The sequence below is a fragment of the Eptatretus burgeri genome, chromosome 14 (assembly GCF_056783735.1).
Source record: "Eptatretus burgeri isolate ZD-2024b chromosome 14, Ebu_testis_v1, whole genome shotgun sequence".
Classification (NCBI taxonomy): Eukaryota; Metazoa; Chordata; class Myxini; order Myxiniformes; family Myxinidae; genus Eptatretus; species Eptatretus burgeri.
The window spans coordinates 22832423-22847422 of NC_140974.1; the positions used below are offsets into that span (position 1 = coordinate 22832423).

General features: G+C 42.2%; 1 protein-coding gene across 3 annotated transcripts in view; it reads left to right on the forward strand.

Moving 5' to 3' along the window:
* The window catches only part of LOC147012783 (uncharacterized), a 416846-nt gene that overhangs the window by 100738 nt on the left and 301108 nt on the right, over positions 1 to 15000 (forward strand). For all 3 annotated transcript variants that reach the window (XM_085853969.1, XM_085853968.1, XM_085853966.1), the window contains 3 exons: positions 2368 to 2442; positions 2972 to 3064; positions 12979 to 13035. In XM_085853969.1, the coding sequence (XP_085710095.1) occupies positions 2368 to 2442; positions 2972 to 3064; positions 12979 to 13035 (225 nt within the window). The remainder of the gene's footprint in view (positions 1 to 2367; positions 2443 to 2971; positions 3065 to 12978; positions 13036 to 15000) is intronic.

Sequence of the window (15000 nt, forward strand, 5' to 3'; positions counted from 1 at the left end):
CCGAATGCAATAGTAGCTTGGTCAAATGAGACATGGTGATTGTCGTTTCAAGGGCATTATTCATCGTCTGGGGCTTACAGAACTGACCTTCGGTAACTTAATGGAAAACCTGTGGCATTCACGTGCTGGGGGACTCCCGTATCCAGGAAACCAACTTGTGTTTTTGAGCTCGCTTATGGAACAACCCTGAAAATGTATATTTAATTGTTCGATCATTGCCAAAACTTCAATCCACTGCGATAATAACATTTGACTGTTCATCCCGGTCGCAACTTGAGAACCGCAGTCCAGCGTTTTCAATTTGTTCACTCGGTCGGTTGTCTGAATAAACGAGCCACTAATTAGTGTATCTGCCCCTGATTCATGTCGATCCAAGGTTCTAAAACCCAAACTCTATTGTTGATTTCATATTAGCATGTCTTGGTGTAAAGAATTGAAAAGGCTGTTTCACCCTTGCGCAACGCAGGTATTACCATAAGGCACGAACACCTTTTGAGCATGTGCTGGGCTGGCAGGATAGCTTAGAGGTTTACTCGTCTCCAAGCCATACAGCTGGGATTTGATTCTTGATCCAGCTAAAAACTGTCATCCTGGTGTTTCACATGCAGGGCAATTCATTCATATTTGTGCCTTCCTTCAGATCGGTGTTAAACTGGGCATCCTGTTTGTTACCATTTGTTGGTGGATGTTAAGGATCCCACAGTGTCCTTTGCGAAGAGTATGCAAGTTATCATGGGCACCCTGAACAAATTCCAAATTTCTGCTCAAACCTGCAGCGGGGCACTGCATCAGTGCCATAGCTGTGCAAATGATGCGACCCGCAGCCAAGTGTTGCTTACGAAAGAAGAAGAAGAAGTAGCAGCATGTGCAAAATGCTCTCTTTATTCTTTTTTTCTCAAAGTAAGACCTTGTCCAAGGGCCTGTCAATTGTCCGCTTCCTTGAATCACTAAGTTGACAGATGTAGATGATGTATGTAAAATGTAGATGATGTGTGGAGCAGGATTCTTCCGTGCGTGCTTTGCTATCAATGATGAACATGTCTGGTCGTGTGATGACAACAGACTTAAATTTTCACATGCTGATGCATTATTCTCATTCCACCGTTATAGCTAAAGTATGGCAGGCAGGAAAGTCTGGTGAACGGAGACTGCAGCTGGAGAAGGCTACAGTGTAACTTCTTCAAACAGATTTATGATAGATTTATTGTCTTGTCGGGTGAAATGAGCTCAGCGACTAGGCGCCTGGCTTGATGTCATGACATGTCAGTGCTCACGTGCAGATGATCCAGGTGGTTGGAGGTTTCGGGGTTCACTCGGGTATGCAGGGAAGCTAGCGGGTGGAAACTCTCAGGTTACTGCCTCATGGAAGCAAAGGATCACTGCCTGCAGCCGACTGCGTGCACTCAAATCGGAAACGTGTCATCAGTTCAGAATCATTCAGCACACCTTGCTGAAAACTGACAGGTGATTTAAAAAAAAAAAATAGTATGCAGGATCAAGGCTCATTGAAGAGTTAAAGTAGAATGGAAGGGAGCAAAATGAAAGGGGAAACACCAACAGTAGAGTCGAGGTGAGAGTGAGATCAAGGGGAGCTGGGGACACTTGGGGGTGAACAAGCTGCACACAAGCTGAATGAAACACAGCAAGAAGATCAGGAAGGGGAAAGTGGAGATGAAACGGAAAAGGAACAAACCAACCGACAACTAACAAACGAAAAGTGGTGAGGGAGAGGGGGGAAAAAATCACAATAACCTGGAAAAAAGGGAGTGCTTGGGAATGGGAACGGGGTCATTTCGGGTAGAAGGGATCATGAACATATTTATGACCTGATGTTGTGGTGAGCAGCTATGTTGAAGCTCTTGAGGGAAGAATGGGACGGCACAGTTTGGGTAAGTTAGTTCCACAGGTAAGAGAAATGAGTGGAAGTTAGCAGTGAGCCTAGATTTTGAGAGTTTAACAAGAAGGGGTTTACTGGAAGACTACATGTGCTCTGCAGAAACCTGGGAAGGACACATCCAAGAGAAGGCAGAGGGTTCAAGACCAAAATGGAGGCAGTAAAATACAGATAGGCCACCAACCTGTCTGTGATTTGAGATGTGACACATCTGGCAGAATTGGAATTCAGAAGCAAGAGCAAAAATTCTTCCACCTTATAATTGCTTGCATACGCTGAGCCAGCTCCATTTGAATAGCACACTTTGTTTAAACATCCCAAACACTTGGCTGGGCTCGGAGCATTGCCTTCAGCATACTTGCCTCCAGAACACAAAATGCATGAACATTTTATTTTTTTTGCAAGCTTCTTCTGAAATGTTTACCAGTGTTGTCCAATCCATGATGTCAGACTCTTATTTGCTTTATCTACAGGGAAGCCCAGGGCGTCCAGGCCTGTCTGGAGCTGATGGCCATCCAGGTCCTGCAGGCCACACACTCATGTTGCCAGTGAGTAAGAACTTCATGTTGTCCCCTATGAGAAGTGACTTGGGCTGAAGCTTGCGACATTGCATGGCGTTGATGTCGATCATTCCACTTTATGATAAGAACTGTAAGATTAGCACTGCTCTGTACAGGAGTGGTTTCAATGAAATGTTTTCAAAATCAATCTGACCATTAGAATGATGGAGACCTCTTCTCCATTTGTCGTAACACTTCGTACTTATGACGTTGCTTCTGCATTGTACTGCAGAGCGACCTCAACTCGACACAAAATATGCAGATAATAACTTTATCCTTTCCATAAAACAAGGAGATAGCAAGCTGTGTTCACATGTTTTCTAATTTGACACATGTTGATATCGTTTGATAATTTATGGTCTCATTGTTTTACTTTCTGCGTTTCCTTCTTTCCTTTGTTGCACCAAATAGCAACAGGCTGTAATTAGCTTCAATTTTTGAATGAGGTGGAAAGGAAGGGCGTATGTGGGAGTTGTTTTTTTTGAGTGCTGTTATGACTTCACTGTTATCTCCGCAGTTCCGGTTTGGAGGTGCTTCCTCTGAGAGCAGCAAAGGCCCTGTGCATTCTGCACAGGAAGCTCAAGCTCAAGCCATCCTTCAACAAGCCAGGGTAATTACAAAAACCAAGGCTTATGCATCACAGCATTTCTTCCATTACATTCACGATTCTTTGTACCTGGGAAATTATTGTTTTTGACAAGTGGAGGAATTTTCTTCAAGAAAGTCAAGGTAGTTGAATGCATTGGCTCTGCCCTGCTGATGGTGTGTCAGATGTGTGGCAGACAACACTTGTTGCTAACAGGTCATGCAGCATCTGCTGTTATGGGATTCGACCTGTGCCTTGCTGCCTCATCAACTTAGGGGGTTCAATACGTATATGTGTCCATAGAAATATATATATATATATATATATATATATATATATATATATATATATATATATATATATATATATATATACAGTACATACTGTATATTTAATAAACAGGAATAAATTCCTGTGTGGGGCTAGTGTGAAAAAATTGTGACTCAAACCCAAGGACCTCATTGCTTATGTGGCAACAGCACACTAAGAAAGTGGGTCTGTGGATATCCTCAGAAATTTCTCACACAACCACTGCAAACTTTATAATGGCCGACGTCTTACGTGCCTGCTCGGCAGACCCCAAATGTGTGTATGCGTATATGTATGAGAGATAACTATTTTCTAAAAATGTAATAAATTTCATAAACAGCAAGTAGTCAATGGGGAATTTTCTTCAAGAATGCCGAGAGATGAACGCATAATGTCTGCCCTGCTGATGGTGTGGCAGATGGGACACCCGGCACTGCCTGGCTGGGTGAGCTTTTCCCGGTGGTGGTTTCAGGATGTGTTGGACATTGATAAGCTCCAAAGCATGTACCACGTGCAATGACAACAGCAGTCAACAAATAAATAACAAGACCCAATCATGTGTCTCAACCCAAATTGAAGGGAATAACCAATCAGCTCTCACAAAATCATGATATTCATTGTTCTCGATGAAATGTTGGAGATGGGCGTCCCGTTATGAATATGGCACCTTTAAGGTCCCATCACACCCAAAAGTACTGAAATTGCATATATATATATATATATATATATATATATATATATATATATATATATATATATATATATATATATATCTTCTTCTTCTTCCTCTTTCGGCTTGCTCCCGTTAGGGGTCGCCACAGCGGATCAACCGTCTCCATTTCACTCTATCCTCCACATCTTCCATTGACACTCCAACCACCCGCATATCTGCCCTCACCGTATCCATGAATTTCTTCTTTGGCCTTCCTCTTCTCCTCCTGCCTGGCGGCTCCATCTTCAACATCCTTCTCCCGATATACTCCGCTTCCCTCCTGTGCACATGTCCAAACCATCTCAATCTCGCCTCTCTCACTTTGTCTCCAAACCGTCCAACCTGCGCTGTCCCTCTAATATACTCATTTCTTATCCTATCCATCCTCGTCACTCCCAACGAGAATCGCAGCATCTTTAACTCTGCCACCTCCAGCTCCGCTTCCTGTCTTTTTGTTTGCGCCACCGCCTCCAAACCATACAACATAGCTGGTCTCACTACCGTCTTATATACTTTCCCCTTCACTCTTGCAGCTACCCTTCTGTCACAAATCACTCCTGCAACTCTTCTCCACCCCCTCCATCCTGCCTGCACTCTCTTTTTCACTTCACTCCAACACTCTCCGTTACTTTGGACAGTTGATCCCAAGTATTTAAACCAATCCACCTTCCCCACCTCAACTCCTTGCAACCGCACCATACCACCACCCTCCCTCTCAATTACGCGCATATATTCCGTCTTACTCTGACTGACAATCATTCCCCTTCTCTCCAGTGCGTACCTCCACCGCTCGACGCTCGCCTCAGCCTGCTCCCTACTCTCCCTACAGATCATGATGTCATCCACGAACATCATAATCCATGGGGACTCCAGTCGGATCTCGTCCGTCAACCTGTCCATCACCATTGCAAACAGGAAAGAGCTCAGAGTCGATCCTTGGTGCAATCCCACTTTTACCTTAAACCGGTCCGTCATTCCTACTGCACACCTCACCGCTGTCACACTGTCCTCATACATATCCTGCACGATCCTCACATACTTCTCCACCACTCCCGACTTCCTCATACAATGCCACAACTCCTCTCTTGGCACCCAATCATAAGCTTTCTCTAAATCCACAAACACACAATGTAACTCCTTCTGGCCTTCCCTATATTCTCCAGCAACATTCTCAAAGCAAACATTGCATCAGTGGTGCTCTTTCCTGGCATAAACCCATATTGCTGCTCACAGATCGTCACCTCTCCTCTCAACCGAGCTTCCACTACTCTTTACCACAACTTCATGGTGTGGCTTAACAACTTTATCCCTCTGTAATTTCCACAGCTCTGCACATCACCCTTATTCTTGAAAATCGGAACCAGTACACTTAATCTCCACTCCTCCGGCATCCTCTCACTTTCCAAGATTTTATTAAACAATCTGGTTAACAACCCCACTGCCATCTCTGCTAAGCACTTCCATGCCTCCACTGGTATACCATCTGGGCCAACCGCCTTTCCACTTTTCATCTTCTTCATAGCAGTCCTCACTTCATCCTTACTGATCCACCCCACTTCCAGATTCACTATCTCCACCTCTTCCAACCTTCTCTCTCTCATTTTCTTCATTCATCAGCTCCTCAAAGTACTCCATCCACCTTCTCAACACACTCTCCTCGCTTGTCAGCACATTCCCATTTACGTCCTTTATCACCCCAACCTGCAGCACATCCTTCCCAGCTCGGTCCCTCTGTCTTGCCAATCGGTATAAATCCTTTTCCCCTTCTTTTGTATCCAACTTCTCATGGAGCTCGTCATATACCTTTTCCTTGGCCTTTGCCACCTCTCTTTTTGCCTTTCACTGCCACTCCTTGTACTCCTGCCAACTTTCTTCATCTCTCTGACTATCCCACTTCTTTTTCGCCAACCCCTTCTTCCTTATACTTTCCTGTACTTCCTCATTCCACCACCAAGTCTCCTTATCTTCCTTCCTCTGTCCAGATGTCACACCAAGTACCTTCCTAGCTATCTCCCTCACAACTTCTGCTGTCGTTGCCCAATCATCCCACCCATCTTTACCACCATCCAACGCCTGTCACACCTCCTCCCTAAATTTCTCGCAACAGTCTTCCTCCTTCAGCTTCCACCATCTGGTCCTTGGTTCATCCCTCACTCTCTTCCTCAACCTCACCTCGAAAGTCATCCTACAGACCACTAATCGATGCTGTCGAGCTACACTCTCCCCTGCCACCACCTTACAGTCACTAATCTCTTTCAGGTTGCATCTCCTGCTTAAAATGTAATCCACCTGTGTGCACTTTCCTCCACTCTTGTATGTCACCCTGTGTTCCTCCTTCTTGAAATACGTATTTACCACTGCCATTTCCATTCTTTTTGCAAACTCTACCACCATTTGCCCTTCCACATTTCTCTTGTTGAGACCGTACCTACCCATCACCTCCTCATCCTCTTTATTCCCTTCCCCAACATGACCATTGAAATCTGCTCCAATCATCACTCTTTCATCCTTGGATACACTCTCCACCACTTCATCTAACTCACTCCAGAAATCTTCTTTATACTCCATCTCATACCCCATATGTGGGGCATATGCACTGATGACATTCATCATCACCCCTTCAATTTCCAACTTCACACTCATCACTCGGTCAGACACTCTCCTAACCTCCAATACCCTCTTGACATAATCTTCCTTCAGGATTACCCCGACACCATTTCTCCTCCCATCCAAACCATGGTAGAACAGTTAGTTTTTAGTTTTTACTCCTACAGGAGTAAAAACTCCTACAGGAGTTTTTCATCGTGATTTCAGATCTGACAATATTTTTTCACAATACTCGTTCTGTAAAATGTAAAATTAAAAAAACAAACCTTCAGGAACGCCCCTAAAAATTCTGCCGAAATCTACTGATAGGGGCGTAACCCACATGACGTCATCTCCAGGATGACAAAGGCTGCACTAAATTACTCAGGTTGGTGGTCTACGTGATTCTATTGACTTCCTGTGTGTTTCCACATTCGATTGGTCGACTCAATCGCTTTGTTCATTTCTGCTTTAAAAAAAAATCAAACATTTGTTTTTGAATAATGGATGACATAGACTTTGATTTGTCTGGTAACAACAGTGAGTGTGAGAGAAATGAAGGATTTTGGTCTGAATCGCATGGAGAATTGTCAAATAACGTAGTCTCGGAGGTGAAGTTCAGGCAGCTGGAAATGAAATACGGCCTCAGCAGTTCGAGCCCGAAGCAGGACAAGCAGAGGAAAATGGCGATGAAATTCCCGGAGTTCATGATGATCGGGAGGACATCGAAGGAAAACTTGGCAAAAACAACTGGTTGGACTAAATCCTATTCGTAATTCAATAATGGAAATTCTACTTGCATACTGCTCGATATCAGAAATATTTTAGTGAGGTGACTTGACCAGCGCAGCGGACATGTTTCTCTGCAGCGAATGAATCACAAGCAAGTCCAGCGCATGTCATCGGCCGTATCTCTCTGCGCATAAAACGAAGCAGTCTTGCTGTCCGGATGCGATGAAAACTTGTGTGCAGAACACACCTTGCGACACAATTGTCTGGAGTAGTCTGATAAATCTGACGTTCTGTTGCATTTTTATTTATTTTATTCCTACTGCCGTCATGTAGCGTCAGTAGAAAACGATGAAGAAAAGAGAATAATAAAAGAAAGCCACAGCACGTCAGATTTATCGGACTCGTCGGATGGACGACGGATTTATCGGACTAGTCTAGACTCTAGAGCTGACAAGTAACTTGTATTAACATGCACACAATGTAAAAGTCAATGCATAAGAGTCCCGAGGCTATGAGGCCGTGTAATAGGACAGATAAATTTGTCTTTAATAGTTGTGCCAACATATTTTTCCCTGTTCATTTATTACTTCTCATGGATTTTGGCGAAATGTTAATCAATAGCAAGCCAATGGAAGCAGTACCTTCACTTTAGAATAAACCCATGTATGTCGAGTGCAGCCATACCTGGCTTGCCTGTATGTGGAATTGTACCTATCCAAGCAGGTTGGTTTCAATGAACAATTCAATAAGCTGCAAAATGTGGGTGCAGGTTTTTCACATTGTTTAATTTTAAAATTATCTCCTTGCACCTTGAAATGATGCAATATTAATCTTTAGTATTTTACTTGTATGTCCCTGTAAGTTTCTTTTTTTAATGGAAACGTTCAACAGTCACATTTAATATTTTGTGGACATGGTATAGCCCTTTATTGTGCATACATGTATTGGATTTGTACACGATTACGACAAGGTAGTAAAGGGATAAATAAATGCCTCGTGATTGTTGTGCATACACGGCTCAGAAGCAGAATTTATTTTCCACGAAACAATCACAGGAATTAAGACGATCAGTGAGATAGCAAACACATGTGCACAATTCATTTGTACATACTTTATATGGTGCGCGACATCTCAAGTCAATCCACTCTGTGCGAGTTTCTGCAGATGACGTAAATGCTGCGGTTCGCTGAAGTCAACTTTTTTAAGGGGCGGGGCATAGCAAGTTGTGAAAAGCACCAGAAATGTGAGAAATATTGGTCTAATTATCCCATTTTTTATTTTAAAAAAGAAACATGGGTGATTTCTTCACTTGGAAGGTCAAGTTAATATCTAAATAACCAGAAAGTTTTGAGTGTCATGGGACCTTTAAATGCATGATCCCAATTTACCCTTCTCACGGGTTAATTTTCCCCATTAAATAAACACATTTGGAGTTCTGCGCCCCTCCAATGGCCATGAAACAGGTTCTCATAAATAAGGTTTTATTACAATAAGAAATGTTGCAGAGGAGAAGAGAAGAAACAAAATGGCGAAACAACTCAGCAAAATGAATGTTAACCCTTTGAACCCTGAGCTCCTTGGACTTTCAGCTCCACTACACTGGATTCCCTGGAGAAAAATCTGGCCACTCGGTATATGGAAGTTTGAATAGCGGTCGATAAACCAGTCACTCGGGTTCAAAGGGTTAAAAACAATTACCTCTCACGCCCACCGTATCTCGACTACGAACTTAATTATTTCACCTTTTCACCTTCTCACTCATACGGGAAACACGGGACATAGCAAGAGTTGGATGAGCCAGATTAGAGACTGGTGGTGCCTGTCCATGGGATCTCCACACCACAGTGCAATAGTCTCCTCAACATGGGTTCTCCACAAGGCCAGTTCTTCTCAGTGCATCTCTCCACAAAGCATTCGGGTCCACGGAGCACAGTGTGATCTCCACACATCGTGATGTTCACCTTTGCACAATATCCACAGATAAATGTGCCCTCCTGCTCTCTGGTGTCATGTGAGGATCCCTCACCTGCACTTATTGGCTGCTGGGGGGGGGGGGCAGTAATTTTCCATTAGCTAATAAACGGGAACTAATATATGATCGCATTGCGACCTTTCCCACAGTTCTGCTTATGCTGTGAGGAGACTAGGGCAATAAATAGACAGATTACTGGGGAAGATTGCAGAATGTATGGAGGGAAAACATGGAACTTCAACACAAACACTGGGTAAAGAGAGGAAAGATATTCTGAACACCTCATTGGACTTTTCCTCCCTAATTAAATTAATTATTTCACACTTATGCTAACATGCACTATGGAATAATATCTATAAACTAATTACCCCACAAGCCATTCCCATAACTACATATCTATTTATATATATATATATATATATATATATATATATATATATATGTATATATATATATATATATATATATATATATATATATATATATCAAAAGCATGTGGAGTGTGATGAGCACTCCCTCAATCTCTATTGGACATAGTCACACACCAAAGCATAACCTCCAATCCGGAGGCCACAGCCCGGCGACTCTGTATGTATGTATGGATGTATGTATATATGTATACATATTTTTATACGTGTGTGTATATATATATATATATATATATATATATATATATATATATATATATATATATATATATATATATATATATATATATATATATATATATATATATATATATATATGCATACATAGTCTATTGAGACAACCTGTTTGTGGATAAAGCACCCTGGTGACAGTCTGTGTGAATTTAACTTAATAAACCCTTGGATTGAATTGATACATGTCGATGTGGTGCAGGCTATTTGGGCAAAATGGACTCTCCTGCATCCAAGATTCCATGTGTAAGATTCCATCCATATCCTTGTGTAAGAAAATGGCCAACTCCAGGGTAGCAAGTAAGACACCGCATGTGTGGGTTTAGAATTGATTGATTGCATGTATGTGCAGGTTATGGGAACACGTCGTCACCTGTTGCAAAGGACGCATTATTCTGGGATTCTGGGATTTATCTGTCATTCTGTGAAGCAAATTCAGCCAGACATTACTCGGGGGTAATCTTGTAGTGCACGACCATTTTGAACATTTGAGTGCTCACTGCAGTTGCCCGAACCATGAAAGTTGAACGGTTCAACGTTGTTGGGATAACACTTGGACCAGGATTTTGATGATCATGTTGTTAATATGATCATCAGTATTATCAAGAATGTACCATACTCTTTACCGAGTGTCGGTGCTGCCAAAGTGGTCTCTTGGCAAGGATTATTTTGGGTGGTTTGCCATGGCCTTCACTGCAGTGAATGAAGGCACAATCTTATAATTTGTTCAGGATGCTGGCGATAACTCTGCGACACTTCACGAAAGGCACTGTGAGATCTTCAACATCCATCAACAACGAGTAATGGCTGATGGGTCCTCTGGCTTTAACATCTTTACAATGGATGGCCCACACATCGAAGCATTGCCCTGCCTGAGAAACAACCAGGTTGACAGCTTATAGTTCGGTCGAGATTCAAACCCAGGCTAGACCGCTGAGAGGTGAGTGAGTGCACGTAACTCAAAGCTATATGCTGCTAGCCCATGTTTATATAATGGTCGATGAAGTCTCAATCATATCCATTTCTCACGGCTGCTGCCACAACATGAATTGGAATAAAGAGTGTTGGACTTTTCCTTCGAAGAAGCAAATGCTTCAAGTTTCCAAAGCAGGTTCTAAGATCTGTAGAATCATCCAAAGATGCTTGTTCCCTCAGTAGGGTGGTTTCGTGGTTTGTACATGGAATCTGCGCCATTTCTGGTAAGAAATGAGATGTGAAGAGGATTGCCTGGCGATTTATTTTTCTGTACAGTCAGAAATACAACAATTCGGAGATTTTCTTATTAACTGTTAATACTGTTTGGCTGAAATGAGCTTTTGTTGCATTTACAGCAAGCACTCAAATCGAATTAAAAACTCACAAATAACTTACAATTCGTGAATTGTGTCTTGAGTATTGATAATAAGGGATATCCTTTTGTGTGTGCTCGCCTTCAGCGAAATAGCTTGGGTTTGAAACCCGACCCAGCTATATACTCTCATCCTGGTGTTTTGCTGGCAGGCCGAGAGGCATCAACGTATGCACCGTCCATCAGATGGACGTTAAGCTGGAGGACTCGTCGACCAGCACTGGTCGTTGGTGACGTTAAAGCTCCCATGGTGTCTTTCGTGATGAGTCAGTGCTATTTCCGGCACCCTGAACAAATTACAAATTACTGCCCTGACTGACTGCTGGGAAGGCAATGGCAAACCCCCCCAACACAACCCTTGCCAAGAGACTACTTCGGCACCATGGACGCTCTTTAAAGGATCTGGTACATTGATGAATACCATTTATTTGGTGCATAAAAGTGGTGGAATTTTACTCCTCTCTGCCCCCCACCCCCCTCCTCAACGCACATACATCCTTCTCTTCCCCTTCTTATCTTTCCCATCCTCCCCTTTCCCATGCTTATCTCAATTTAAAATTTTCTCAATTTCACCTCCATTTTTCTCCTCCAAGCGACCATGAATAAATTGTCTCAATTAATGAAGTCCCTTGATGAATTTATTGCAAAGACAGCATCCTTCAGCACGCTTCTTGATTTAAAAGGCAAGCATATGAATCAAAGTCTGTCCACCATATTCCTTTCTTCATTCGCTGATATTTTTGTGTGCTATACACATGTAATTATATATTTATTTGTATGCAGCCTGTGGCTGCTTGGATGCCTCATTTTCTGGGTGCACAGCTGTGCCACTGATGTAATTCCCCCTGTTACTAATAAGCTGGTACTCATTTCACCAACCTTGGAAGGATGGCAAGCTGAGTCATCCCACCTGGTGTTGATTCAATGGTTGACAGGGGCTTGAACTCAACACCCTAACATCTTAAGCCAACCACCCTAATCATTAAGCCACCACCAGGCTATTCATGTAATAATCTCTCTAAAGCTCCAGTGGTTGAAGATGTTAAGCTTTGGGTGAGATCTGAGAGGTCATGCTGCTTTCTTGACAGGGTCAGTCTAAATTGGAAATTAGATGTTGGAAATCATATAAACAACAGGTACCATGAACTTTCCAACTGCCATGCTGAGTGGCTTGGTGGTGGAATGGGGAAACCCCTCTTGCATTTCCTGCATCTGTTGTGGGTTTGATTCCCATGGCTGCTTCAGGGAAATGTCCACATGCAGCGATGGAGTGGCACCCTGTCCATGAATGGCTCTTCGCCGTAGGTATAATGCCAGGGGGAGTAGGATCATCCTGTCAGGAGGTGCAGGAGGTTAAACCCGATGCTCTTTAAAGGGTATGAGCCTCCACTACTATATTATCTGACTTTGTCATATCAGATGATTTAACAAGTTTATTGATCAAATATTGTGATTCTGATGAAGGAAACTAAACCATGCATATCATGCCGTGTATATGTTGGAAGACACATCCTATACGAGCCTAAGTTATACAGTTATGAATGTTTTGGGAACAAGCAGGTCCATTATTTTAACCACCAACTGACTCATTTGTCCTTGTATTCTGAAACCCATCCTTAGCTTGCCATGAGAGGTGCCACAGGTCCACAGGGCTTGACTGGAAGACCAGGGCATTTGGTAAGTCGTGCTATTTACCTTCAAAATTGCTTTTGGGTAATTTAGTTTAAATATTTTAAAATTTACTCCTGATTTTTTGAAGTGAGGCATTGAAAGGTAACATGGATGAGAAACGTGTAAGAGTCCAAGACACACCAAGGAAAATAATTATAACAAGGTGTGCATGTGTGCAGGTTAGCTAAAATAGGTTATGAGGATCACCTGAAGGAGACAGGACTTTGTATATTCAAAAGAATGTGATAACGAGCGGGATCTAATGGGAGGATTTTGAAGATAATGAAGGGTACTGACAAGATATTGGACAGTTGCAGGATCAGGAGAAAGAGTTTTTCTCTTTGCAGGAGACTATATACACACATACATATGAGGCTCCGTGAGGAGGAGTGATGTAAGCGACATTTTTAATGATATGATAGGGGAAGGGTTAATATAGTGCTATATGGCATTAACTCCAAAATGGCCGATGTGTCCCTTACATCACTTCTCCTCGCGGCGCCATATATATATATATATATATATATATATATATATATATATATATATATATATATATATATATATATATATATATATATATATATATATATATATATATATATATATATATATATATATATATATATATATATATATGTATATACATACATGTCAGTGTGTGTGTCTCCTCCAGAACTCCAAAGCAATGAAACCTACCAGCCTGAAACTAAATGTAATTACATGTCAGAAGCTGTCACAAGTGAATGAAAATTGCAGTCACCAACCAGTTTCGCCCTCATTAGAGCATCATCAGGGTAACATAGCAAGTTTCCATTCACTTGTGACTGAAACCTTTTGGTTATATACCAATCACTATACGACTCCAAACTGAGTGGTGAGCACCAGGATCGTGTCCCATTCAGCCCTTGCACATCCCGGGAATGATAAGCCCTGCCAGCCATGCAGGAACATTATCTCTCACTTAACCACACACACCTAGAGCCATTAATTTAAAGCAGTCAAGATCAGTAAGGATGTTATGAAACCCATTCTCCGACCTAAGCTGAATGCCGTGATGTCACCGTCACAATGCAGAGTCACAATGTCACAAACTATTTTTGTTCACGGTGACTCAGATCAGAGAACAGGTTTCACAACATTAAAAAAAAAAAAAAAAAAAATATATATATATATATATATATATATATATGTATATACACATAACTTTTAAACTTCCTGTCCCAGTCGTACAACTGCTGCAGCGATAAACATGCCTCACAAAATTGCATTTTCATTCTCCCATGGATTTCACTGGATTCACACCCTCACTTCCCAATAAACAGATGACAGAACACTCCTCCTTCCTGTTGCATGCTTCTAAGGGAGCCGCCATCTTGGAACTGCTCTACTGACATCATACGCTCAATGTTGCCAGATCTAAAATAGGCAAAACATGACTCTTACCCATAGATATAACATATGTCGTCTACAACTGCACACATTACATTCTCGAATTTACATCACCATTTTAAGGTTACTTCTTGACGACCCCTCGTACAGCTGTACTAATAAAAGCCTGTGTGTGTGTGTGTGTGTGTGTGTGTGTGTGTGTGTGTGTGTGTGTGTGTGTGTGTGTGTGTGTGTGTGTGTGTGTGTGTACTCCATAACTCCAAAGCCATAAAACCTAGTATCCTGAAACTTTGCATGTTTACGAAGAAAACTCCGAGGAAGTGCATGAGTGAAAATTGGGTGTTTGAGTTAATTAAACCATTCCTTTTGAAGATAATTAACGGCCTTATTTAATGAAATCCTTCATCAGGCGATCCTTAGCCACCTGGCTCTCTGGATCTAAACACATTTCCTGGGTAACCTCGCTGGGGTCTGAAGCCGCCATGTTTTTTTGGCCTGCTCAACCATGCCTTGACTTGGAACAGGCCACAACGATTCCTTAACGATAGAGTTTTGTTTTCATTTTCCTCACTCATGTCG